Source organism: Sander vitreus, chromosome 2, assembly GCF_031162955.1.
Source record: "Sander vitreus isolate 19-12246 chromosome 2, sanVit1, whole genome shotgun sequence".
Lineage (NCBI taxonomy): Eukaryota > Metazoa > Chordata > Actinopteri > Perciformes > Percidae > Sander > Sander vitreus.
In genome coordinates this window covers 11,275,737-11,303,542 of record NC_135856.1, presented here as the reverse complement: position 1 = coordinate 11,303,542, position 27,806 = coordinate 11,275,737, and the positions used below count along the sequence as shown (strand labels likewise).

At 41.4% G+C, this 27,806-nt stretch overlaps 2 protein-coding genes across 3 annotated transcripts; one reads left to right on the top strand and one right to left on the bottom strand.

Moving 5' to 3' along the window:
- The first annotated feature begins 4 nt into the window (after positions 1-4).
- Positions 5-3,531, top strand: npb (neuropeptide B). Of its 2 annotated transcripts, XM_078277397.1 has the most exons (3): positions 5-84; positions 367-1,404; positions 2,068-3,531. In XM_078277397.1, the coding sequence occupies exons 2-3, from the start codon at positions 1,141-1,143 to the stop codon at positions 2,194-2,196; spliced, it is 393 nt and encodes a 130-aa protein (XP_078133523.1). In that variant the 5' UTR covers positions 5-84; positions 367-1,140; the 3' UTR covers positions 2,197-3,531. The 2 variants fall into 2 exon arrangements, with proteins under 2 accessions (XP_078133523.1, XP_078133514.1); XM_078277388.1 differs by having other exon boundaries at positions 5-1,404.
- On the bottom strand, positions 2,617-27,707 carry gnav1 (guanine nucleotide binding protein (G protein) alpha v1). Its single transcript, XM_078277376.1, has 9 exons — positions 27,177-27,707; positions 26,707-26,798; positions 18,509-18,601; positions 17,655-17,815; positions 15,564-15,692; positions 9,089-9,218; positions 8,832-8,903; positions 7,013-7,100; positions 2,617-4,125 (listed from the first exon to the last, which is right to left on the bottom strand). Exons 1-9 carry the CDS (start codon positions 27,304-27,306, stop codon positions 3,935-3,937), a joined length of 1,086 nt encoding a protein of 361 aa, XP_078133502.1. The 5' UTR covers positions 27,307-27,707; the 3' UTR covers positions 2,617-3,934.
- Between the last annotated feature and the right edge of the window lie 99 nt (positions 27,708-27,806).

Below are 27,806 nucleotides of genomic sequence, written 5' to 3'. Positions count from 1 at the left end.
TGTTCTGCTACTGATCTGCTAATACACAGGCCAGGGAGTTCATGACGCATGACCGGTGAGGTGGGCAAATCAATTGGGAAAAGGGTGTGTATTGATTACTCAGAGCTCCACTTTGAAATGAGACTAATACTCAATCCTTCCAAATCTGTTGGAAGGGAATACAATTTGGATCAGTCGATTATTCGCTCATGTTTATTGATCTGCTATTTTTCATTTTTAACTCCTAATCTGTCCATTTTCACTCATGTTGTGGTCTTCTGAAGCCATGCGCAGTGATTCTGCTTTGTTGTGCACCTTTTGATGCATGCAGTGGGTAAGCACGGACCCAAGTTAACAGCTTTTATGCACTTTGTGTGTGATTTCCAGACTCATTGATCCGACATCTTTTTCAACTGACTTTTCACTTGTGTCTGAAATCAAGCATGTGAACACCAAGAAAGCAGCAGGGCTAGATCAGTGGTTCTCTCTGTGCTGAACAACTAGTGCTGGTGCTCGCTATCATATTCAACCTGTCCCTGTCTGTCATACCCAGGACACATGCTTCGAAAAGTCCACCATCATTCCTGTAAAATATTGATTGAGTGATTCTAGAAATTAACCAATCTGTCTTTTTTAAGTTTATGAAATGTATTGATGCTTTTAGACATTCAGGAGATTTTAACAATTAGTTTGTCAAATTAGTGAGACATAAAAAGTCTCTGCTCATTAACTAACTTGGTGGACATCTTTCAGTTTTGATCACTTATTTATTATGACTTCTGCCAGCTCAGAGCAGGGCTGACGTCCCTATACATCTCCAACCCCCTCACACACACACACACACACACACACACACACACACACACACACACACACACACACACACACACACACACACACACACACACACACACACAAAACTGATCAATTAGGATTGGTCTTTTTTTTCTTCTCCCGCATAAAGACGGATCATCATCCGCCCACCTCAATTTTGATTTGACGAACGTCCTGGGTCACGATAACGTCGACCAGTCAGCCTATATAAGAAGCAGAAAGTTTTCCAAACACCCATTAAAACATAAAGTCGGCCTCTGACCAACAACAGACGAGAAAGCGCCGTTTTCCTTTGCGTAAAAAAAAAGTGCCAAGACGGTTCAAGACATGGAGAGGTCAGTAAGATTTGCCGTGGTGTGCGTCGGAGTGTCTCTGCTCATCTCCTGCCATCCAGTCGAAGCCTGGTACAAGCAGTCGACCGGGCCCAGTTACTATTCGGTGGGTCGTGCCTCCGGTTTGCTGTCCGGTATCAGGAGGTCGCCTTACGTCCGAAGGTCCGAGTCCGAAGAGAGGCTGATGGACAGTGGGGAGACAGCAGGTAACACCGTGCTTCAAGAGACTAACAGGCAGATCTCCATCCTCAAAAACATGGTAAGTGCAGTTATACTACAAACTTTATTCATGTTTGAGGGGGTTCTTCTTCTTTTACACTAATGATAAAATGAAGAGACTCGCATAACAAAATGCTTTCCTTTCAGCACCAAAAAAGACACGATAAACATTAGAAATATTTCACGTAGACAAACCTTATTCAGAGATTAGACAGCACTTGTGTTACCCTTTGTTTCATAAAGACAACGAAACAAAGTGTTGAGATCAAAATATTGTCTTAAAAGTTTAACAACTCGTGCGTAAAGGCGCAAACCAGTGAGCGGTGCAGGTCAAGCGCAGCCAGCAGCATTTATTAAAATATGGTGACAAAACGGCTATTAACATTAAGTAAAAAAAAAATGCTCTGAATTTTAAATGATCATTACCTACAGACTACACCCGAATAAAGGCAAACATAGGGAGAATGAAAATATGGGATTTGTCTAATATAAGCGACTGTTCCACATTTGTTTTATCACGGCAATAGCCTACTGTTATTCCTGCACAACGAAACAGTCCTATATAGTTTAAGAGGTAAATGAAATGCAAGCCTATACGGTTAGTTTGACAAAACGATCCCTACAGTAATACACATGAAGCTCATTTTGCCGGATTTTCAGTTAACTTTCAAATTCTCTCATCACTTATTTTCACCTCCTGCAGGCCATCTGCGTGAAAGACATCTCTCCAAACCTGAAGAGCTGCGAGCTGCTGAGGGACGGGACGGGCACCTTCCAGTGCAAGGCGGACGTCTTCCTCACTCTGGACTCCCTGGACTGCCTGTCCGCGTGAGTCCCGGTCCTCCACCGAGCCCCGGGAGCGCTTCTCTGGACACGAAAAATGAAGGAAAGGAATGGATGCGTGTGTGGCGCGGAGGAAAACCTGATCACTGTCGACGATGGACTGCTGCAGACTCTGAATGTTCTCTTATTTAAAAAAATAAATAAAAATAAACCTCAAACATTGTTTTGTTTTACTTTGGTTATGTAGACAGGAGTATAAAAGTAAAAAAAAAAAATAACTGTGCAAGAGATGTTAGTTGAAACCATCTTCTTTCCAGATGAATTTCCATCGTTGCTGTACATGTACCCTCCTTTGGCAAAATGTATTAAATATCCAGAAAATTGACTGCAGAGCAGATTTCCTGGATAGTACTTTTATTTATTTTATCTATTAAAATGAACAAACACTGGTAACCTGTTGTGTGCCTTAAATGTGTCTTTAATATTCAACTAGTGGGGAAAATAAGTGATCCACCAGCTAAATCCATTTGTATGGAAAAATGAAAATAAGGTTGTCAGCCATACATTTTGTATTGTCGTTTCAGTACAATACACAGTACATACCATACAATTACATTAAACACATGGTCTATAAGAGTAGAGATACGGTATAAAATACAAAATTATTCTGAACGTGGAAAACCAGAGAAGGGAAAATACACAAATTTCACACATGTATGAAGCATTTAAATTACACGACAGCAAAACCACTAGATCATAATGCACTTGGGGGTGTTTTTCTCTTTTCTTTCACCTTGAGTATGCATATCAAAGCGTATCAGTCATTACCATATCTTGTTTATTACCGAGTCAGAGAGGAGCTGGTGTGATAACAGTCAGTCGCTCAGTGGAGCCTTCAAAACAGTCAGACCCCGACAGAGTTAATTCCACACATATCACATATAGGAAGCATCATCCTGGTGTGAGTGTGATAGATAATGGAACAATAATCACCAGAGGCAAAAGAAAGGAAATTAAACTCAAGATGGAGGCTTCAGGGATGTTCTTTACATACACTTCCCAGTTCTAATATGAAATACCAGTGGTAATACCAGTATCTGTTACGCATCAAAAGAACAGGTGAAGGCACAGATAAACAACAGGAGTGTTGGTGATTTCAGCTCAGGACGAGTAAACACAAACTGGGGTGCTTTTACAGTGATCACCGCCTCATTAGGAGGGGGTGACGCACAGGATGTGCTCAGACAGTGATGGATGAGCGGAAAATACGATGGTATGCATGAGTGAACTGTGCGCAGAGGAAGTAATGGACAAACAGTAAATCCTCACCCCCTCACTCTCTCTCACACACACACACACACACACACACACACACACACACACACGCAAATAAATGTGTATATATCAAGTCCTCAAAAAAGTAACTTCACTATTCAAACTCAGATTTTATAGTATAGTACAAAAATATAAATGCCCATTACTCTCGACACAAGGTTTCAAAAATCAATGTTTTAGGGCTCGACCCCAAAACAAAGGATCAGCCAGGTGGTCCTTCTTCTTCAACGTCACTTGAAAGAGTTTTTCTAAGCTACATGGAATCAAGCATCAGGGGATGAAATGCAACAGTGGCAGAGAGCGTCAGAGCTTCCAGGCTGCACCTTCAGATATGAATCAGACAATACGTTTGGAGCAGACGATTTTCACATCTTTATAAATGAGACATCTGAAGGGCGATAGCACCGGCTGTCTAGTAATGTCTCGGACCTCCAGTAATGTCTGGCACTGGGTTACAGGAGCGAGACAGCCTCCAGGTTCTCTTTGATTATCGTGTCCATAACCACCTGGAAGACGACCTGGATGTTGGAGGTGTCGGTCGCAGTGGTGAAGTGGTGGTAGATGAGTTTGCTGGGAGTAGCGTTGAGCGAGACGAAGGTGGCGGCGATGAAGCGGGCAGACGAATCCACATCACAGTCTGCACCTGGAGAGATTAGGAGGAGGGGAGGGGAAGAGACTTTATAGTGAAACATCTGGCATCTGGCCTTTTCACAGAAACCTGAATAATTGTGATTCTAAGATGTGTATTAGACCTGTGAATCCCAACCAGGGGTACTAAAGATAAAAGAAAAAATAGAAATTATGATCTACATATTTGTGTTTAGGAGGGTAATAAACACACAAATATGATATGTACATGTATTGTCACAATAACCCATAACCTACCAGCTACGACAGGCACAGCACATGCGTCACGCCCGAACACCAAGTGATGCGACTTAGAGTTCATGAAAACTAGTTACTAAGCAGTGGTGGAAGAAGTATTCAAATAATTTACTTAAGTAAAAGTACACAAGTATTATCAGTAAAATTAAAGTATCAAAGTAAAACGTCTTGTTCTGCAGTAAAATGTCCCTTGTGAATAATACATTATAAGATTGTGTATAATGCATCAATGTGTACGTTACATTGTACTGCTGTAGCTGGTCGAGGTGGAGCGTTGATCTACTTCAGATACAGTAGTTTATTCCAGTGGTTCCCAAGGGTCACAGGATAAATTGAAGGGGTCGCGAGATGATTTTTCTTTTAATCTTTTAGACTTTTTCTGTAGTCTTTGTTTTTTTTGTGAAATATTGGATAGTTTGTGGTTACTTAAATGAAACTATGTGAAACATTTAGAGAAGTGGAACTGCTAACAACTCAGACGTCCGAAACGTGACGAGGCCAAAACTACACACAGTAGCCTACTTAAATGTAAATGTATTTTGCTACTTTCCACCACTGTTACTAAGCAAGCAAATAAGTACAAATAGAAAAGCTAAAAGTAACGGGAAGGGCTCAGACGTTCAGCTCCTGCCACTCCAAGTGACAGTGGTAGTAATAGGAATGCAAACCTGAGCGAAAACACTGAAAATAGAAAACCAAACCGGAATATCTTTAATTTTAGGATCGTCTTGTGTTAAAGAATTGTTTGTAAAAATATAGACCTTTATATCATTAATGGCATTATATAACATCTAGTTTAACACATTTGGAACATGACGGGTTGGTTTTGGTGAAGTTGTACATAAGATCATGTAATAGGGCCGTGAGGGAACATCAAATGAAAAAGGTTGGGGGCCACTGCATTAGACTTGTCATCATATCTGCGGTCAGTGTGAAATTAACCTGGCTCAACAGAACAACAGAATAGGTCTGACAAGATTTGCCACTTTACAACAAGAACCACCTCCAAGCTAAGAAGCTAACGTTACATGCCGGCGATGCCAAGTTTTGACAAAAATTTGGATCGTGCAACAAGGTCGCAGGCCTGCTTGGTCCTTTCTGGGAATGATTGTTAAGATTTACAAATAATGTGTTTATGGCATTTACTCTATAACTGGAATGTTTTGGGAACGATTGGCGATACACTGGTAAGAGCAAATTATGTTTAACCATGTATATCCAGCTAATTTAAATAGCTCACATTACCGTATTGTGTGAACAGTTAACTTAATTTAATATTTTATGTGACATTTTCATTTGCCAGGTGAAATGTTTCACCAAAACAAGTTCCTTCCCGAGACCATTTTGCGGAGTCACCGTCGCCGCGTCCTGAGCTTAGCACTGCCAAAGACCGTTTGTGATTTGTTAAAAGAAATGCAAAGGGGCGGCCTCTAGCCAACCCAGTAAGAGCGTTCGCCCCATGTAGGCTTGGGGCCTTTGCAGGCTGAGGCTGAGGTAGGCTTTGGTAGGCTAAGGTAGGCTGAGGCTTTGGTAGGCTGAGGCCTTTGCAGCGGCCCAGGTTCGAATCCGACCTGCGGCTCTTTGCTGCGTGTCATCCCCCATCTCTCTCCCACCTTTCCTGTCTATCCACTGTCACTCTGAAATAAAGGGAAAAAAAGCCCCAAAAAAAATTATCTTTGAAAAAAATAAAAGAAATGCTAACAACCCAGAGTGTTTTTTTTCTCCTATCCTTGAATGTATCTGTGGTGTAGCCAGACCTTAGTCAGCAGCACTGTGAAGATGGGAGACTACTGTAGTTTGAAATTGACACTTGCTCTGCTGCCTGACTCAAATCCCAAGAGTTTTTGCATTTATGTTGACATTTGCATGAGAGCAGAGAGGACGCAGCTCCTCTCGAGCCCACTGAGAAGTGGGGAGGGAAATGCTGAGCAGAACGGATGAAAATCAGCGTGTGTGGGAAACAGATTATTATCAGTCTTAGTGTTTATAAGACCCTAAACTGTTAACACATTTTTATGACTGAAATTGTATTTTATTGTTTTTATTCAATACCTGGCCAGATATTTTAGCTTAATAGCATTCCTAGATGTTATGAACATATACATATATACAACATATAAACATCTTTGAATTGTCAATGGGCATCTCTGGATTAGTGAGGTGAAATCTTTGTGTACAATTAATATATATTTTCTTTTTCAAAACAGTGTAATATTCATGATGCTTGGACATATTGTTTGTTATGTATAAGGACAAATGTCTGTTTGGTGCAAACCTAAATGACATGTTTTGTTTCAACAGGAACAGGAAAGGTGAGATTGAAGATGGAGTCTATTTCATGTTTTATTGTTTTAAGGGCTACACGTTTTAGTTCAATTTCATTTTCTGATGAGTTCTGGATTTTCAGAAAAGTGTTAATTCAACTAAATGTAGATAATACCTAGAAACTGAACATTAGGCTTTGTTGCTGTATTTGATTGCATTAGATTTTGCGTGTGTACCCAATAAAGTTTATATGTAAGAAGTTGCGTTCATGACTGATTGTTTCACCACTGCAGCTGCATTTTTTATGTCTTATACATCCATGTGGGCACTTGTATGTGCAGGATGCAATAAATGACAGAACTAACTAACATAAGTCCTACCTTTAAACTGTGGCAGGTATAGCCGCAGATGTCGCCCAGAGTGTAAAATCTTGTCTTGAAAAAGGTCTATCTTGTTCATGAATAAAATCTGTAATACAAAACACACACACACACACACACAAAAACATCAAGCTGAGAGCACGAGATGCTCATCACAAGTCAAAAGGTTTCATCCCAGTGGAAAAGGACAATCAATCCGGAAGATATTGAGAAAATGTAAATGTTAATTCGATTTGGTGACTCTTTCTTTAGCGCTGCAATAAATAACTGAACAATGAAACAAATAAATAACCTCAATCAATGACCTCCCACTACTCATCAGTGTGCAATCGATCACTTATGTAGTCTCCAGTGCAGGCGCTCAACAAGCTCAGCAGCTACTTTTTACACATTTCTGTCTTTCTCTAAACTCAACTTGTCGGCTGCCACCACATTTCACAGGTCCTTTTGGCTTTGTAGTCAACCAATTAAAACTATGACCAAGTTTTGTCTTTTCTGGCCCGTTTGATCACACACACACACACACACACACACACACACACACTAACGAGGGAAGGATGAGGTAGAGCAGATTTTCAATGAACAGGATACAGAGCAACACCTGGGTGTGTAATTATCACTGAGCAGCCACAGTGAAGAGTTAATTGAGGTGGAGGTTAGAAATTTCCCTCCCACGTTAAAAAGGTATCATTAAACACTTTTGTTTAATGAGCCTGTTAGCTATGTTAACATGCAGGCCCACACACAACCCTGCACGTCACACACACACACACACACACACACACACACACACACACACACACACACACATTTAATTGCCCATTTAACACTAATGAAGCCCTAAATAAAAAATCTTTATGGTTAAAAAAAACATTTTACTTAAATAGATACTTTGGTGTGACAACTTTCTTGTGAAGATATTTCTGTGTCTGTGACAAAGGGTTAGGGGGTTATGACCAAGCATAAATTACTCATCCTCACAATCTCAATTATATATATTGAAAGAAATGGAATGAGTGAATGGAAAAACACAGAGGGGAAAATGTCGCCCCGCCAAAGCTCACCCTAATTACAACTCGCTGTTAAATTACGAGTGACAGAGGACTCAGAGACAAAGGACAGGGGCTGGGCCCTGTGTGTATGTGTGTGGAAACAGCATTAATCAAACACATTAGTGTTATTCTTGTCTCATGGTGTCATAGAGAACAAATAGGGATCAACAAAAGAATTTGCTTGTTTCTCCTCCACTCATCCATGTTTTGCGCCCTCTAACTGTCAAACTGAACTAGGGTTCCCACCCTCTTCAGCTGGACCCTTTTTTGTTTTGTGACATTTAAATATAGCTATAGCTTGCCAGTCCACATATCAGGATGAGTGGTGGATAATTTAACCACAGCAGAAGTTTCCACTTAGAAACTACTAGTCTCTCTTTTCCAGAATTGATTAGAAGATGAAATAGACTGATTTAAAAAGTATTTAACATAGTTTTTCTATGCCATGGATTATGTTTGTAACCCCCCAAAATTATTTTGTGACCACCCAGAGCAGTGGTTTTCAACATGAGAATTAGGTTTGAGGGGCTAACACAGTCAATTAGTTAGAGAGAAACTCAGTAAAGCTAAGACGTAGACAGATCAATGAATAAATCATCTTTTATAGTATTACTTATTGTGATTTAGGAAACCTAATTTCTGAAAATTATGGAGGCTTTGTTCTTTTTTTGTCTTTAGTCTTAAAGATAATTTTAGATTACATTTGTTTTACTGCATCTTTCCTCCTGAGGTGAAGGAAGTGAGGAGGAGACCGTTGAATTTCTCACCATGGATGTGCTGCGGAAGAAAACGTTGTTGCAGATGCAGGAGAAGAGTTTCAGGCTCTCCTGAAGACGATTCTGCAGAGAGAAGACAATAACACCATCAGACAGCTGCAGAGGAGCAGACACTTAGTCCTTTTTAAAACTTGGTCTATAAGGACCGAACGTAATCTGATTGGCTGAGAACTAACAAGTGGTCTCTAGTTGCATTGTCTGGAGAGCATGAACTTTTGTGAGGGAGTGTGAGAGAGTAAAGCGTGTACCACGGAGTGGTCTTCCACCAGGGTCATGTCGTAACCGCTGAGCGACACCACGAACAGCACCGCCCTGACGTCCTCGAAACAACCAATCCACTTCCTCCGCTCAGTTCTCTGGCCTCCAACGTCGTACATCCTGTACACAGGGAGATGGAGAGAACAAGGTTTGACAAATGCCCGCAAAAAGACTAACTGTGGAATTCAAAGTGCAGAGAAAGGGAGATAAAAATTAACGAAATAGAAAACATGCAGGTTAACCAGTACTGGCTTATCACAAAAAAAAAGTGTCATTAATAACAATAATCCTTGCTGCATCCTATTTAGGTGTGTCACATTCAGGGCCTTGTATTGTGCACGATGGCTCACTGGTATGACTTACTGTGACACTTGAATATATAATATCATTAATTACACCTGTACTATTTCTGCTATGACAAGTCCAAATGTCGGCTTTAAAACTAGGTGTATTGTTGGAATCCCAGCCAATAGGGACATGACAAAAGACACACATGCAGAAGAGAAGAAAATCAAAAGGCAAGTAACAACAAAAGCTGTGCATGTGCAAAGGGATAAAAGATATCCACACTGTGATTCTGGGCCCAGGTGCTATTGATTTAGCAGGGTGATACACTCCAATCAGGGAGCTTCAAGAGAGTGGACGCACGCACGCAGTAGTGACTCTCACACCAAATTGAAGGCATTTTGCCCATATGCTCTCAATATGACAAATTCTGACCTCCCTTTGCTACTCAGATAACAAAACAGCAAAGAGATTTTCTTATTTTGGAGGCAAGAACATTATTACTTACTTATTACATTATTAGAACATTATTATTACACATGGATGAGTTCGTAAAATTATAAAAAGACATCATCCCTGTGCGGTTTTTTTTACTACTAAGGGGGAGAAAGTCTTAATTTATTTATTTATCATTCATCAGACAGTGAAGGCTGTATTCAAATTATGTGTGTGTGTGTGTGTGTGTGTGTGTGTGTGTGTTTGTGTGCGCAAGTATATGACATGAAATCTCATTGTGACTGACATGTCCTTTATCAGGATTCAATTTCCAGTGTTTTCTGTGTGTTCATGACCTTCCATACTGATGGTACAGCCTACTGTTGTACTGAGGGGTAACTCTAATCAATAATCCAATGGTTTTGGATAAGGTCAGATATTCCTAAAATATGCCATTTACACTCACACAAACAAAGAGAAGCGTGTCCCCTGCTCCTTCCTTTTTCAATTTTCACCAAGACAATCACAACATTTTCCGCGAGACAAAGAGCGTAAAGGTCAATTTTCTCCCAAAGTGCGAGAGAGAAACACAACAGGAATAAGAGCAGACGAGCAGAAAAACAGAGAGACACAGATATGTGCATCCCACTTCACCCATTTTTAAAGCCAGATGTGCCATCTCCCACCTTCCATTTGAGCATCCTTCGCGCTAATGCAGCTCTTTATTGAGAGGGGAAATGAACATGTGGAAACACAGAGGCACAAAGGTGAGATAAGATTTCCGATGGAAATTTTCCACGGAAATTGAAGGCACAGACAGGACATATCAGTGAAGCCAATGCTACATTAGACAAACCTACCCGCAAGCACGTGCGCAACGTCACCCTAATAACACACACACTCAACGACAAGTACTAAGTCCGTTCCCTGCTTTGAAAGTGCACATAGAGATACGCACGGACCACAATCCTCTCATGTCATATCATATTCAGTCAACTTCTGCTCCCAACAACCTGCCTTCAAAAGGAGCCAGAAAGGATAGCCATTTTGCAACTGAAAACATGATGAATAAAAAAGGTCATTTATTTCAGATAGAGGAATGCAGAGGCGTGTACTCCACTCTCATGACTTGGACTGAGGACTCCACAAAACTCAAGACGGTAGCTGTAATCAAAACTGCCTACTATACAGTACTAGCAGAACGTACTGATTTGGCCAACATGTAGCATGCAGTATGCAAACAAAAGTAAAATCTGCTGTGGAATTGCTGGAACGGTCAACAACCGTTAATTACTTCCTCTATCCAAAATCGAAAACCGGCTAAGCCTGGCCTAGCATACTGCAAAATAAATCAATAAAACAGTTTCATACTGCATACTACCGACGTCAGAAGTAAGCAGTAGGCAGTTTTGAGAGTCTACAGCAATGCAAGCGGCTCAGTCAGGCTGTACTTATGCAATATATACGTTTATTACAACACAAATCTGATATCAGAGAAGATCATTTTACAGCATGCATAGACAGTCATACCAAAAAACAAAGAAAAATGACATTCACTCAGCCTTATACAGTGTGTCCCACGTTTTACAGAATCACATATAATCACGGCACCTTGGAGGATGCAAAACAATGTGGTGTAACCCTTTGTCCAGACTTTACCATTGGAGTCGGAAACATCATCCCAACGTCCCCAAACCAAAAGCAAAGCCTCCCAACATAACGCATGGCAAGATCGAGAGCAAACATGTTCCAAACTTTAACCTCATCTGTGTAAAGGAACACAACTTTTTAACATCACACACCGTGTTCAGTTGACACCATCCTTTCCCACACCTGCCCTTCTTGCCCCATAATGTTCACATCTGCAGTGTTGTAATTGTAATTATAATTATCAGAGCAGTTGATGTTAATGGTGCAGGAAAAGACCCAGATTGTTATTACACTGAGGGGTCAAAGGTCAAACAGTGTGTCTGTATGCAGACAACTGGGTGTACATTTGTGAGCCTGCCTGCGCACACGCACACACACGCACACGCGCACACACACACACACACACACAACCACCCTCCCCCCGGAAAGATGATGGCTTGATGTCATCTATGTCACTGTTGATTAAGTGTTTGAATAACGAGATAATGAGACCACCATTAGTTATTCTCTGTTGGAAAGATGAAAACTGCAATTCAAACGCATGTTCTCAGGTGTTGCGACTCCTGTTACCCCCCAAAAAATACTATTTTATTTTGGTTTTGATCATCACTTCTGTAAACACAGAAAAAAACTCACTCTCAAACCCTGAATCATCGGTAAATTAGTCAGACCAACTCATTCACTGATTATACAGCTTGTCTACTTCACCGTCCCACGCAGTGAACATACACATAATGCACAAAGCACAGATGAAAAGAAGTAGAGATACAGAAGGGTAAAAAAGAGAGCAGGATAGAGGGAGCGTCGTGTTAGTGGTTCCAAAACATTTAGCGCACAACTTCCTGTGTTACATCTAAGCTATCCTATGAGAATAGTTAGACATTTTGCAAAATACACGTATAGGATGACAACTGATATCACAATATTGTACTGTGTGGGATCATTATGTTTGCCCGTAGACGGTATTTAATGTGAATTATGCAAATCATGAACATTTGGTCACATTCAATATTCAGAAATGTATTCCACAGAAGGAACTTAAGTTTGATGTTATACAGTGAGAAAGCCTTGTAAATTGTTTATGTTTTAATATTTAATTCTGTGTTTACTTCTACATGGCAGATTCCTCACTGACGAAGCAAATAAGACCCACGATCAAACACAATATAAGACCAAGTTGATTTTTATGCTTTCAGATATACTGAAGAATTTCAAACTATTATTTAGGCCACTAGCAATGAATACTAAAGAGTTTGAAAATGATATATCAGCTAATATTTGGTTTTTAACACATAAGATAAATAAACATTTTCAAAAGACATTCAGGACAATAACACCCAGTTTTAAAATCCATAAAAAAAATTTCCAGTTCAAAAATAATAGTTAACATGAACAACTCCCTCCAAATCCAAAAACGATAGTGCTAAAACTCAAATTTGTGATTCAGTTGACCTGATGCACATTGACAAAAAGATTCAAAAAAAGGTCCTGGCTAGAATCGACCTGGGGATATAATGGGATACATGCAATGCATGATAGAACCCTCAAAGCCTAAGGCCTGCATTTTTTAACATACTTTAATTTGTGACTTGACATTGGAAATTAAGCACAGCAATACTGATGGAGCGAGAATAGTTTCAAACAGTAAAGTTCAACATAAAACAATTCTTAAAAGATATTAAAATAGGAATGCAGGGTGCAGATGCTGGCTCAGAAACCTCGAGTGTAAACCAACAAGAGGAAGACAGCCATTGAATAGAGGGCGGCAGTTTCACATTGTGTTAGCTACTGCCTTAGTATTTACAAAATGAGACCAAGCTTTAGCAGAAATCTCCATTTCCATTTTACCTCTGAAGTCTCTGCTGTGTTCCTAAACCTCTGCTGAATGAATTCCGAAAACCCAGTGTCTCTACGTATAATTAAGGAAATCATTTATTAATTTATTAGTTTGTAAAACCACATACACGTCTATGCCTGAATGGAAAACCTCACACTCGCTCTTTCTGACAAACACAAACCATATACTTCTCCAAATCCCTTTAATATCTTTTTTGTTGCTAAGTTTGAAATAATTACATTGACTTATGCTAAGCTCTTCATCAACCCCAAAGGGCTTGAACTCTCAGACACGCGCACACACACACACACACACACACACACACACACAGTCTCTGTCTCTCTCTCATGGCACTGTGTGTCAATTAACTTAATCAAATTATTTATCTCCTTAACAATTCAGGAAGATAAGAGAAGAGGATGTGTGAGGGCAGGGAGGCTGGGCTCCATCCTGCAGCACCACCTGGGACTCTGCTCTCCCCTCTCAGCTCTGACACCGTCACCATCCAAACCAATGTTTCACAAGAAAACAAACCCACAAACAAATGGAAAAAAAGCAAAAACAACAAGCTTGTAAGTGACTCAACGGTGACGCAAACAGTAAGACTGCGAGGAAATAGCAACGTTTATCTGCACAGGATAACGTTATCATCAAAGAGCTTCTTCGCTGTTGAAAAACTTCAACTTTCAAATCCATTTAAATGTGTTTATGCCATTAAATGCAAAAACGCACACAAGTCAGCGGCATCCAGAGACGTACAAGAAGCATTTAGATGTGACACAAATGTCCCAGACTGAAGTCATCTGCTGACAAACTGACTCGCTCTACAATGTTTATATGCTAAACAGAGATCTTATGAAAAGCTGAGGTAATGTGTTTTATTATTGAAATGCCCTATACGATTTAATATGAAGCACTGAAGAAGGACAAGATGTTATTGTGGTACAATGAAAGAGGAGGTGCTCCTTAGGTAGACATTACTAAGAAAGAAGAAAAAAGTAATCTGATTTTCTTTAATTGATACACACACAATAAAATGTGTGTAGTGCTGAATATTTCCTTGTTAACCCTCCATGGCTCATTACTCTTCCAATAAAACCAAACTGTGGAAAATCACCCACAATCCTTCATGCTGCCGCTATGCAACGCTCTGTACCAACCTCTTGATTTACACAGCTTGAAAAGCTTGAAAAGAGTTGACAGTATCACTGAGGCTTGCAGGGGGCTTCATCAATTCTTGGATTAGTTTGGCCATGTCTTCCTTAAGACCAATACGTTGTTTAGCTAGTTCTGCAATCAGTTGTGGCATTGAGAGAGAGTTTTCAGAATGGCCATCTTCAGATTCGTCAGCGATAGTAGTAGCGTTAGCTGCTGCGGCCATAGAAGCTAACTTGCTAGTTAAGCTAACATTAGATCGTACGCTCGCTTGTCTCTGCTGCTTACTCATTTTGCCCCCTCGAAAAACCAGGAACTCCAACTCCTACACTTCGATAAAATCTTGGTGGAAAGTCATCAGTTATTTGGGTAATTAAGAGAGTTAATCGGGAGCCACCCTGCTCTGTGTCTCACACCTACATCGCCAAACCGGAAGTCCCTTCCTCAGCTCTTCTAACTCTCACAACTTCCATTGTTTACAAACAACAACAAATTTCTTTTTTTTTCTTTTTTTTTTTTTAAACTGACAAAAAATGAGCCTAGTACAACATAAGCGGATTTTTCTTTCATGCTTGTCTGCATCATTCAGACTGCACATAACAAGTTCATTAATATCTATCGCCCTGTCATGACCATCAGCCGTTTCAGGAAATAAGTTTAGCCATTGGAGGATGATAAAGAAGTTGGTATTATGTGACAATGGCTCATTGATCAGATGAGATGAATATGGTCATCTGACATCAGCCTCAGTGGCTCAGATACCTGCCCTCTGCTTCTCCACTGATAAGACCGAGCCACTGATGCTTTTGAATGTGTGTGTGTGTGTGTGTGTGTGTGTGTGTGTGTGTACGCGGTCAGTAGATGAGTTTAAAGCCAAATGATAGGTGCGCTATTGATGTATCGAATGAAGCCGCCCATCTCACATCTCAGGCCTATCACATGGCTGTAGACAGAGATAAGAGTGTCACAGCTAAAGAAGTGAAATGAGTTGGTACGCCACTTCTGAAGAAGTCAAGCGCAGACCTGCAGCTCTGACTGAGTAGGTGGTTGTAATCACCCTCAGTCTGCAGTATTTAACTTAATAAAGAGTGAAAGGCATCTACCTGAAAATGAGATGGTTGACTTTGAACTGGGTCTCTATCACGCCGGTCGTCCTCAGTCGTACTCGCAGAACGTCTGTCTCTGTGGGCACGTAATCTGGAGACGTGATGCGGGTCAGGTTCTCAAAAAAACTACCAAACGAGGAAGAGGAGGCAGAGAAAGAAAAGTGAAAAACAGAAGAGAAATCAGGGGGGGAAAGAGAGAAAGGAAGGAAAATGTTATAACCTGCAGACAAACTTGAGCTCAAAAGAGAATAATATCAGGTATCAGTTGCAGGATGTGTGGACTTGTACATTGTGTGTGTGTGTGTGTGTGTGTGTGTGTGTGTGTGTGTGTGTGTGTGTGTGTGTGTGTTGGGGCCATCAGCTGCCAGGTGGCGGGTATAGTGTGCAGTGATAAGGAGCCCCAGGAGCCGCAGCGGCTCATGATGAATATTCACACGATTTACCATAATAACACACTGAGGCTAAGCTTTCAAACACAGCTTAGCTATTAACACAGCTAGTGTAATCAACTGTATCATGTGTGTGCGCTCCATGAGATGTGATCTTTTCTCTCTCACACACACACACACACACACACACACACACACACACACACACACACAGACGTCTCCACCTACACCTGAACTGACTGTGACATTCTCAACTAGTCATCCTGAATTAGTTTCTTGGAACACACATCCTGCTGCTTAAAGTAAAAAACACACTGCCTACTGGATGCTGCACAGTGCAAGTGTTTTGTACTTCTGTCTTTGTGAGGACCATTCTGCGTTTTAGAGAAAGGGGTAGTTTTTAGATATTTCCCCCAGGAGTTGGTAGAGACCAAAAACAGAGCTAAAAAGTGAGTGTATGTATGAGAGGTGGCCAGAGAGATGACTCCAAAGCCACATGAATGATCATGTTGCGCCATAACTGCTGAAGGTATCAATAAGCAACTGTTTGATGTGTGAATGTAGTGTCATCTCCAATAAATCTAGCTTTAAGGTTAGAGTTAGGTTTAGTCCAAAGGAAAATCTTATTTTTCTAATTTTGCCTATTATTTCTATTTAGTTAAGATAAAGTTCTGCTCAAAGTAAGTGCTGAGATATTGGAAGATGACAATATCAGAACACAAGAGCTGGATGGACCAAGAAACACAAGTGGTCAGACAACTGAGAGGTTGTAAACAAGGTGAGCACACCTGAAATGTCTGTAATAATCTCTCATCGCACAGGAAATCTGGGCACTTACAACTACACAAGTAAAGTAAGTAAAAAAAAATATATATTTTATTTTCCAAACTTAGATAAAAGTTTAAACAATGTGAGGGTTGGTTCAATACAGTTTTATTATTATTACTGATAAGAATTATGGCCTTCCTACAAGAAAAGTAAAAACCTGAAATTTCCTTTAAGCTAAGCCAAAGGTCTGGAAAAAACAATACGGGTCCTCACAAGTACAGAAGTATTAACCTGTGTGTGTGTGTGTGTGTGTGTGTGTGTGTGTGTGTGTGTGTGTGTGTGTGTGTGTGTGTGTGTGTGTGTGTGCACGCCTAAGGAAAGCACGGAGGGTGATGGTGGCTCTCAGTGGAAACAAGGGAGCCTGTCGGTGTAGATAACCCCAGAGCCGAGGCCTCTTGCTGGGGTAGAGGATGAGAACAGACAGCCTCCTGGTGGGTCCAAGCCCTGTCTTACTTCTGCATCACACACGCCATCCCCTGCCTCTACACTATTATTTTCATCTTTATCCTCACTTCTTTTCTATATCGTGTCTGCACGCATTTGTCTTTTTCTTAAATATTCACATTTTTAAACATTCTTTGTAATCATATTATTTATGTCTATGTGTGAGCATTTCTTTGTGTCGCATTGCTTTGCTCGCACAAAACCAAAACAAACTCAAGTATGTATTTTAAACATGTTATATAGATGTATATAATAACCTTGGAGGTACATGTAATTACACTTTACTTCCTCCCTCTTGTCTTTTCACTCCTGAGACTCAGATTTTTAGTGACAGCGAGCACACGGCAGAGCACCGGCTGCTAAGTCTAGTTAATTAGACCCCTGCATCGCCTCATCACAGCATAACTGTGTGCTGGCGTATACTCACTACAGCGCTGAGTCATTGAGCTCGTACTCGTATCCCCGGGCTGCCGCCGCCCTCACCCCCTGGTCGGCCAACAGACAGGACAGGGCGTGGCTAAGGAAAGGAAACAGCACCTGTTCTTCATCAAAACACCGTCCACACGACAGGACAGTATGGGCGTGGACCTGCAAGAAGAGACGGAGACAGATATATGGATGGATGGATGGATGGATGGACTGCTGGACAGGGAGGAGTGGAGGCCAGATGGAAAAAAGGATGTGAGTCTCAATGACAAAAAAGTTTATTAATAAAGTTTAAAGTTTGTTAATCAATACAGATGCACAAATTGACGGATATGCACACAAACACGTGATAACACACACACATACACACATGCCCTGGCGACATTTAATACGGGAAATACTTTGGTCATCATCTCCCGGCAAGACGTGCTGAGTGGGAGGATGAGCGCCGATAACTTTGACAGTTAAGTTCAAATCAAATTGAACATTGCAATCAAACCACCCACCAAGTCAAACTTTCTGCTCACTCTCATGCAAATATAGTGTGTGTGTGTGTGTGTGTGTGTGTGTGTGTGTGTGTGTGTGTGTGTGTGTGTGTTGCCGCATGCAGCAGCTGTGGCTGCCGTGCTGAGATGCTGCTCTCTAGTGGAGATCTGGGTGCAGTGCAGGAAAACCAGCAGCATACAACTTAATTTTAACTGAAGAGGAGCATGATGATAAATAGAAAGATAGCAAAGAGACAGACAGGTTTTGAGAAAAAGTCTAATAGAAATGAAAAGCACAGAAAATAAAAAAGGTACAAAATGCCAGCCATAAAGAGAGACATTTTGACACAGAGACATGCAGATAGACTACCTTATTCCTGTTGTTAGCCAGGTTGATCCGGAGGACACCCATGCCGTGGAGGACAAACTTCATGGAGGTCAGGAGGTTATCCAGCACTGCAGGCTACCAAAGATTAAGTTCATAGGTTAAGTTTATGAATAGCCATGGCAACAGGAAAAAAGCAAAACATTCTGGACTGAACAGGGGGAAACAGCTAGCCTGGCTCGGTCCAAAGCTAACATAACCAGCCTCCCAGCACCTCTAAAGCTCATTAATTAACATCTCGTTTGTTCAATCAAAACACAAAAAGTGTAAAAATGACACATTGTGGTTTTACAGGGGAGGTATATGCCAGCGTCAAACATGACCTTTGTAGCTTAAGCTTTTAGATGATTAAAGAAAAAAAAGGAACAGCCACATAAGAAACTGGTGATTCCACTGTTGACTCTTAAATTGTTTTTAATAATCACATTTAAGATGGCTGGCCTTGAACCACCAACACTGAGTTCTAATTACTTGTGCACTCCTTTTCGGCTGCAACTCAAATTGTACATGTACATAAATACTATGTGGGGCATAGTGTGTGTGTGTTTGTTTGTGTCTATCACACCCCATGGATCAGCTATCAAGTCCTATTGAGAGCATAGGAGAGTGAAAGTTGTGTTTATTATAACTCATAACTCTGTTTTAGTGCTTGGAAACCTTGAGACTTCAGTGACTGAGCAGAGTGACTCTTGCAGAGAGTTGGGAAGTGTGTGTGTGTGTTATACTCTCCGTCATTCTCCTGCCAGCTAAAGATAAGCTTCACATTCCATCACGATTCTATCACGGTCTGGTCACTCTTCTGTGTGCGCGTGTGTGTGTTTCAGTGTCCAGATTGAGATGTGTTGCTCTCCAAGTGAAATGTGCGAGATGAGATAACTCTGAGGTGCCAGAGATTCATCTTAAGAGGTGAGCCGTGCTGAGGGCTGCTGACACCGCGGCATTAGGGACAAATTAGTCTCTTTCAGGAGAACCTTGGCTGACAGGACGGCATTGATTGATTGTGTCGGAAATAAGCAGCTTTGTGCATTTGTCTCCCTATGCCTCATCATCACTGTCATCTGCTCACACGCAATTTCTGATTAACAATTTGTTACATCATAATAGCACATTCTTATAGTCTTATAAACAATAAATACTGGATTTTTATGGTGTAGTTTCTGTTTCATGACCACAAACATCACTAAAACTAAGGCAGTTGGTGATATAGGGGTGATGGCAGTCTTAAGGTTTGAGAAGTTCACCTGTGCCCCAACAAACCCTAAACTCACCTGAAACAAAACTCTGGCAACCAGAAGTGTTTATGAAGTGGTCACTGCTCTGGTTATAACAATAATGATAATAATGTCATTAGTAAAAACGCTGTCACACTCATCAGGACTAAACAATTACCCCTTCCGATAGACCCCTGCTCAGGTTGAAGATCGGTGGAAATATAAGATTAGAGGTACATGATGTCACACCTGTGGAGTAAATGTGTCCCGCCCTAATAACTACAGTAAAACTAACCTGAGAGTAAAGGATGATGTCAACAACGGCCAGCTTGTACTGAGAGGAGATCTAATCAGGAAGCATAAGTAAAAGCACCCGTGTGGAGGTTTTAAGGATTAATGTAATTACACACATGTTCAATTGGGCCTCATGAAACATTACAAATGTACTTTTAAGGGGGCATTAGAACTTTTATGAGACTTTCACTAAATGGGTAATGTCATTGTGGATTAATCGAGGCTTGTTGTTAGGATTTGAAGAGCTTCATTTAAAAGTATAGCAACCGGTGGCCGGGTTAGCTCCGTTGGTAGAGCAGGCGCACATAAATAGAGGTTTACTCCTCGATGCAGCGGCTACGGGTTCAACTCCGACCTGCGGCCCTTTGCTGCATGTCATTCCCCCTCTCTCTCCCCTTTCATGTCTTCATCTGTCCTGTGGAAATAAAGGCCTAAAAAATAAAAAGTATAGCAACCCTTAATGTGGATGTTGTTCTTGCAAACTTGATGTGACAAAACCAAACACTTTTGACATTGGGTGCCACAAAAGGCCCTGAATCTTAGTATCCATTCTGACCGCCACTTCAGACTGCTTTAAAAGGGCGTACTGAACTACCAACAAATTCCAGCCCAAAAAAAGTTATCCGAAAGTTACCCTGTGGAGTTTTTAAACATTTATGAGTGGGTCCCCGTTTTGTTTGTATCATTCATGAGGATGCCCATGCACGAATTACGGGCGGCACAATTCATATTCTGCGATCGACAGTTGCAGCAACGTGCCAACAAACATAGCAGTGCAACATGGATGTAAACAATACAGGATTGAACATGTTTCAAAAATCTGCTTTTCAAATGTTTTATAAGGAAGGAAATGCACTCAACATACTGTATAAGATCTCACGGATGCACACAATTCATTTTGGTGAAAACACTGAATGTAAACACAACCTTTCTTTGTTTACAAGAAAACTCCACAGGGCACCTTTAAAGCCAAGATATAATAACCCAAATGCCCCATCAACAGCATGGGAGAGGAGAGACAGAAGAGCTGCATCGTCTATAGTGAGGTAATCTTGGTCTAATGTTAGACTACATTGCAAAAATATCACCATGAGTTCATAACCTCGTGATTCAGTGAGAGTGAGCTCAAAACATCGGAAAGTATGTTTTTGTGACATTTCTTTATTTACATTTTGTCAAAATGAAAAATCAATAGCAAACGTCGGTCTCCTCGGCTGTGAACCGCTCCTGGCGTGCGCCCATGGATGTATTAAGAGCGTGCGCCCAGCAAATCCGCCATTATAATAGCAATCTGCCACGGAACAAGCGCGCCTGCTTTTAAAGGGAATGTGAGATAACGCTCTGATTGGTTTATTGCAAGTTACGCCCAAACCACACCTATGAGTAATGTAGCTACTTCAGACAAACCCATTTTAGATTTGCGTCGGGCGCAAGAGTCATTTATCCCGCCGGTATAATAGCAACAGCGCCCGAGATCTGCCCACAAAGCTACTTGCATTTGGCGTTTGATACTTGCGTTTCAGATCGTTAAAATAGGGCCCCAAGTGTTAAAGAACATATAGTAGGCCCACATAACCCCAAGATTTACCCTTGAGTTGAATCAACATTTTCTTTTTACAAACTCAGCAAAATTGGAGCTTTGCAAGCACCACAAAGGCAGTATTTATTGGATATATTAAATTGTTTTCTACTATATACACAAGTGTTGTTGATAATCTGTCCACGCCCAGGATTTAATCAAGATTTATGGAATTTAATTACTGCCCCTCTCGTGTCCAGTTGTAACCTTGTCTCTCCCTTTTGTGGTTCATTCTTCTAACCTTCCCTCCCTCCACCTTTGTCCTCCATATCAATTGTTTCCAATTCCCTCCCTCTCTGACTCAAGGCTTACTTTAGTTTTGTGTTGACAGTAAAGGTGGGAGGCACAAAGAGAGAAGGGGGGGGGGGGGGGCTAAACCCCCTTCTACATCAGATACTTTGTGTGTGTAGAACGAGTCTTTGTAGCGGTTTCTCTAAGTCCTGTAGTGGGAACTAGTCATCTGTGACAAACAGTATATGCAGGAAACAGACTAATCAGTTTGTACTGGCTGTTGCAACTAAACACACTTTCTGCCGGCTACATTGCCCCTAATGGGCAAACACTGTGTCCCCCCACACTCCCCCCAAAGAGAGACACACACACACACACACACACACACACACCCCTGGGGCCACAGGTGTGTTGTTGTATGGTAATCTGAATCCACCATGAGCTATACGTCACCTCTCTAGAAAAGTATAGGGTAAAAAGACACCGACCCTGTGTTTCCACCGGGGTGTGTATGTGTGAGCGTGTGTGTGTTCATCAGGTTACAAGGAAGTCCCAACAGACAGAAATCTCTCACACCTTTCTAACCTTTGTTTCCTGCTGGTTATTAATACTCCTACCACCATCACCACCACCACAACTTAAAGAATTTAAAGTGTCAGTGAGGACGTTACAAGTTTATGTGAACAGCTCATATGGTATACTGGTTTTGCTTTTATGTTTGCGCTTCTTTTCAACATGCTTTGTATATACAAGACCGAAAGATGTATGTAAAATAGTGGTGTTTTGTAATCAACGCATGGGATGGGCCAAGTTTTTGGCACAACAAAGAAATACAAATATATGAATAAACGAACAACCGTGTAATCTCCAAATCCATTAAGATACACTGAACTATTGTTCTTGTCCAGCTTGGTGTTTGGATCGACTCCCCGTACGCAATAGCAGTCGGAGCAATTGCTACAAATACACACACACAAAAACAAAGAATGCAGCTGAACTGGCGGCGGCCTGATGTTTAATCATTAACTACAGACTGTTCTGCTAACAATGTACTAAGAATGTGTGTGTGTTTGTAGGTTTGAAGCTTTATTGATTTCACAAACAAGAACCTCAAAGCCGTTCCAGGTGAGAAAACTCCCAGATTCATCGCATTTTTCAAGAACCTTATCCTTCATACAAACACCTGAATCAACAACAAGATTCCAGGCTGAAAAATACAACTTCAGTACAGAAATGTTATCCATTGCCACACCAGCATATGCACGCACACACGCGCACACACACACAGCCTCACTTTTGTTGACACAGAGTTGTGTGATTGAAAGAGAATGAAGGGAAAATCTCAGCCTATCCACAGTAAAAACAACACCATGGCCTCAGGCTGCAAATAAATGAGGGATGAGACAAAGAGGAGCCCCCTTCCTACCTTTCCTCCCCTTTTTTCTCTCTAACAGGGTGCCCTGTCATGGTCCTAATGCAATACAAACCTGGCTGGTAGGGCCACAAAAAGGCCAGACAGAGAAATGAAGAGATAGGGTTTTCTTGCTGTGCCTTCAGGGGAAATATGAGAGAATGGATAGCATGGAACAGGGATAACCTGTTCAGTTCAGTCCAGATGTTTACCACTGCACTGGTGGACACTCAGACGCACGCGTGGAACAACATGCACACAGGCCTGATAACGAACAATGAGCTCATATATATGCGAGTGTGAGTGTGTGTGTGTGTGTGCAGGGCAGGGTGTTTCTGTGTTTGTTGTGGGAGGTTGGGATGGTCATGGAAGGGCAGGGCAGGTTTGTGGGTTAGTGTCATTTTTCCAAAATAAGGGCGTCACCTGAGAACACCCAACTGACAGCACGGGCAACAAAAGAGATTTGACTACTGTCATTAAACACACTTTGATATGTGTGTGCATGTTTGCACATGTAAAATACATTTGTGTACTGATTATATACTAGTGTAAATGCAACATAAGGAGGTTCTGAAATCTATCGCACTTGGATTTTTCTATGTTTTCAGTTCGGTTTGTCCGTTTGTTTGTTGGTTTGTTTACTGGTTTGTTTGTTGTTGTTTTTGCATGTCAGCAGGATTACGGGGAAAACTACTGGCCCAATTTTAATGAACCTTGGCAGAAGGGTTAAGCATGGGGCCAGGAAGAACCCATACAATTATGGAGCGGCTCTAAATCACACGGCGGATACACAATTATTTTGTTAAAGGTGCAGTAGGTAAGACTTAAAACGTAAAACTAACTTTCAGTCATATTTGCTGAAACTGACCCTATGTTCGAGTAGAACTACATGAAGCAGGTAATTAAAAAAAAAAAAAAATCTGGCTCCTCTGGCACCACCTACAGCCTGTAGTGTGATTTGCAAAAATCCACAGCTCCCTGTTCAGATGCACCAATCAGGGCCAGGGGGGTCTAACATTCAGCATTCATTCTCCCTTGTGGGGGGAGGAGCTTAGGAGACCGTTTTGGGCTTTAGCAGAAAGTGGGGAGGGACTGAGAAGTTGTCGATGTTCAAATTTTTTGGCTAAGTCCTGGATCTTCGCAATCCTACCTACAGCACCTTTAACATTGCATTGCATACCTGCAAAATGACATATCACATACTTTGTGGTTAGTGCTAATTAGCAAATGTTAGCATGCTAACTAGCTGAACTAAGATGGAGAACATAGTAAACATTATACCTGCTAAACATCAGCATCTTAGCATTGTCATTGTAAGCATGTTTGCACATTAACGTTAGCATTTAGCTCCTTTAGTACAGCCTCACAGAGCCACTTGCATGGCTGTAGACTCTTAGTTTCTTGTTTGATACTACAGTAGTGTCAACACAGTACCCGAGTTTTGGTACCGATACCAAAACAATTTTGCAATAACATGTTTTTCTATGGAACGCTTCTATTTAACTCAACAAAATAAGCCAAAGTTTTCAAATGTTAAATGTCTTCTGAAGACAAGCGGTTGTACAAGAACTTTGCCTAAATAAAATAGCTAACGTGATTATGAATTAGACCAGACATTTAATGCCAACAACACATTTCATTCTGTACCAAAAAACGTGTTGAGGTTTAATATCCAGCCCCCCTCAGACTTATAGAAGCATAAAAGGACCTGCTCAGGGGTTATCTTTCTTTCTCCGGCACAGTCCAATAAAAGAAAGCATGATGCTTGTGTTGACAAGTGTGAACTGCAGACAAGGTGACTGTTATGAGACATGAGAGGCAGCAGAAGGAGAGAGGAGTGCAGAGAAGAGGGAGCTGGAGGCGTCTTTAATATCTAGGAATGCATTCAAACATCCCAGCTGCTTGCACAAACAAATGGGACCTTCATATGAGCATGTGTGTGAGTGCATTATCCTGACCAATGACCAACTGCCAAAGTTTTGACAAGGTTTGACAGTGAGACACGCACGCACGCACACACACACACACACACACACACACACACACACACACACACACACACACGCACGTAAAGTCATTCAGTCATCAGATGAACTCTTGTAGCTTCACTTTGGACCTTGATTTCAGTTTTATACTCTGTTTCACTAATTAACAGGAGTGTGAATTGTGTTTAGGTTGGTTCAAACTGCACCATGATCATCTATGAATTTGCCCTGTCAGTCTATTCCAGACAGTGCCAGGGGTGTTATTATAGAGCAGATATCTGAAGCATAATGTAGATAGGCTTTTTCTGTCATCACGTACTCATCATGTATACATGACAGAAAGGAGGAGGCAGGGAGAGAAAAAAAAAGTAAAAGATACAGAATAGTAGAGGGGAAACGGAGGGGAAAATAGGAGAGCAAAATGTGGTAAGAGGTTAAAGGAGGGGGATGTGGAAGAAGATAAGCCTTCAATAAAAACAAGCTGATGGGGTGAAGCTGGTGTGTGTGTGTGTGTGTGTGTGTGTGTGTGTGTGTGTGTGTGTGTGTGTTTTGAACCGTTTCCATTCTCCCCACCACATCCCAACCCCTAGTACAATGGAGGAATTCGGCTTCCAGTTGCACACACACACACACACACACACACATACACAGAAGGAAGAGCAGATGCGAGCCAAACCACTGCATACCAACTTGGATCTGACCCTCTGTATCATGAGAAATCTCAGTCCCCCACAGGAACTAAGTATCGCCTTGTTTTCCATCTCATCTCCATCACCCCCATCGTTAACTTTATTTTCACTCCTTATAATGCATCGCTGTGGCTGCAGCATAAACTGACCTCCTGACTTCTCGTGTTAGAGTCAGGTAATTACTTGGAACTAAACTGTGATAACCGAAAACAAATGACATATTGATCAGTTTAAGTTATTTATCTGTTTTGTACTACTTCCCTTTAGACGATACAAGACAAATGTGATTGTTATCCAACTCTCCTTTACTGGAAACTTTACGCCAAGCCCTCTGTAGGCTAATAGGCTGTTTATCTGATAAAAACATTAGGCAGGGTGAACCAATCTCTTCAAGAGTGTGTGTGTGTGTGTGTGTGTGTGTGTGTGTGTGTGTGTGTGTGTGTGCTTGTTTAACTATATTCGTGGGGTCCAAAAACCGGGAGTCCAGTATACTTGTGGGGTCCGGACAGCTTTGTGGGGCCAAAATGCTGGACCCCACAAGTTTAAATGGCTGTTTGAGGGTTAAGACTTGGTTTTAGGATTATGGATAGAATTAAGTTATGGTTAGGGTGAGGGTAAGGGTTAAGGGTAGGCATTTAGTTGTGATGGTTAAGATTAGGGTAAGGGTCTAGGAAATGCATTATGTCAATGACAGGTCCCCACAAAGATAGTGCCACAAACCTGTGTGTGTGTGTGTGTGTGTGTGTGTGTGTGTGTGTGTGTGTGTGTGTGTTTTTTTCCAACCTTGAAGCTGGTGAGCTCTTGCTTGGTAAATCCATTACTGTGGATGATCTTCATCTGTTTGACCAAAGTGCTTTTACCGCTCTCTGCTGCACCTGGAGGAGGTAGTTAAACGTGGTTAAACTCTGTCTGAAATGTAGAGTAGTAGTGGTAAATCACAACAAACTGTATTATATCTATCTATCTATTCTTCTATGGTCAGGTTTTATCATTGAATATAAATGCTTTAAATTAGGCTCTTTGTGAGTGTAGCAACCAACATTGATGTTAAACTATTCCAGCCTGAGGACTTTCGTGGCTTTACAAAGCAAAATGCGTGGTTTTGTCATGTCATCTAAAAAAACATCCAGTTAGGGATTCAAGTACATTTGCAGGGTTTTTTTTTTAGCACTTAATTATACTGTTTGGTACATGGGCACAGCTATCTATATATCAGGTGAGTTCTTATCAGGATGTTCAGTCATCAGTCTCACCTAGTAAGAGTATTTTAACCACATTCATCTCCCGCTTGGCGTACTCGTACAGGTCTCTGTCTATCTTGGCACTGTGTATCCTCGCCTTCTTCTCCTCCTCTGTAACTTCGGTACCGAGGCACAGTCCCATCCTGAGCACTCATCTCCTCGCCCGACCCGGGCCTGAGAGGAAAGACAAAAACAGGGAGTCCAGATTGGGAATCAACCCGAGTTGGTTTCTACGCGCTGCATGCTCCGAGCTCTCCTGCTACTCCGTAAACTATGTGGTTACTGTTAACTCTAGAGAAAAGAAGAAAAAAAAAAAGTTCAGGCCATCTCCGAAACATCCTTCAAACTCGCAGGAGTTGTGGCTCAAACCGTCCGGACAAATCAGATTTCACGCATCGCTCCAAGTGTTTTTGCTTCCTTGTCAGTGGCAGATTTCATTGGGTGGTAACGTTTTTGCGACTGTACTCAGTCTTGAAAACACCAAACTGTTATGTCACTGTGCGCCACTGCGGTTCAAAATCTGCCCTACCGCCTTGGCAAAGACCCCAGATATCCTAAAAAGTGTCTCCTCCCACTGCAGCCTGCTGCACATGGAATAGTTTTGGACTTCCCTGGGAAGTGACGTGTCGGGGGACAAAACTA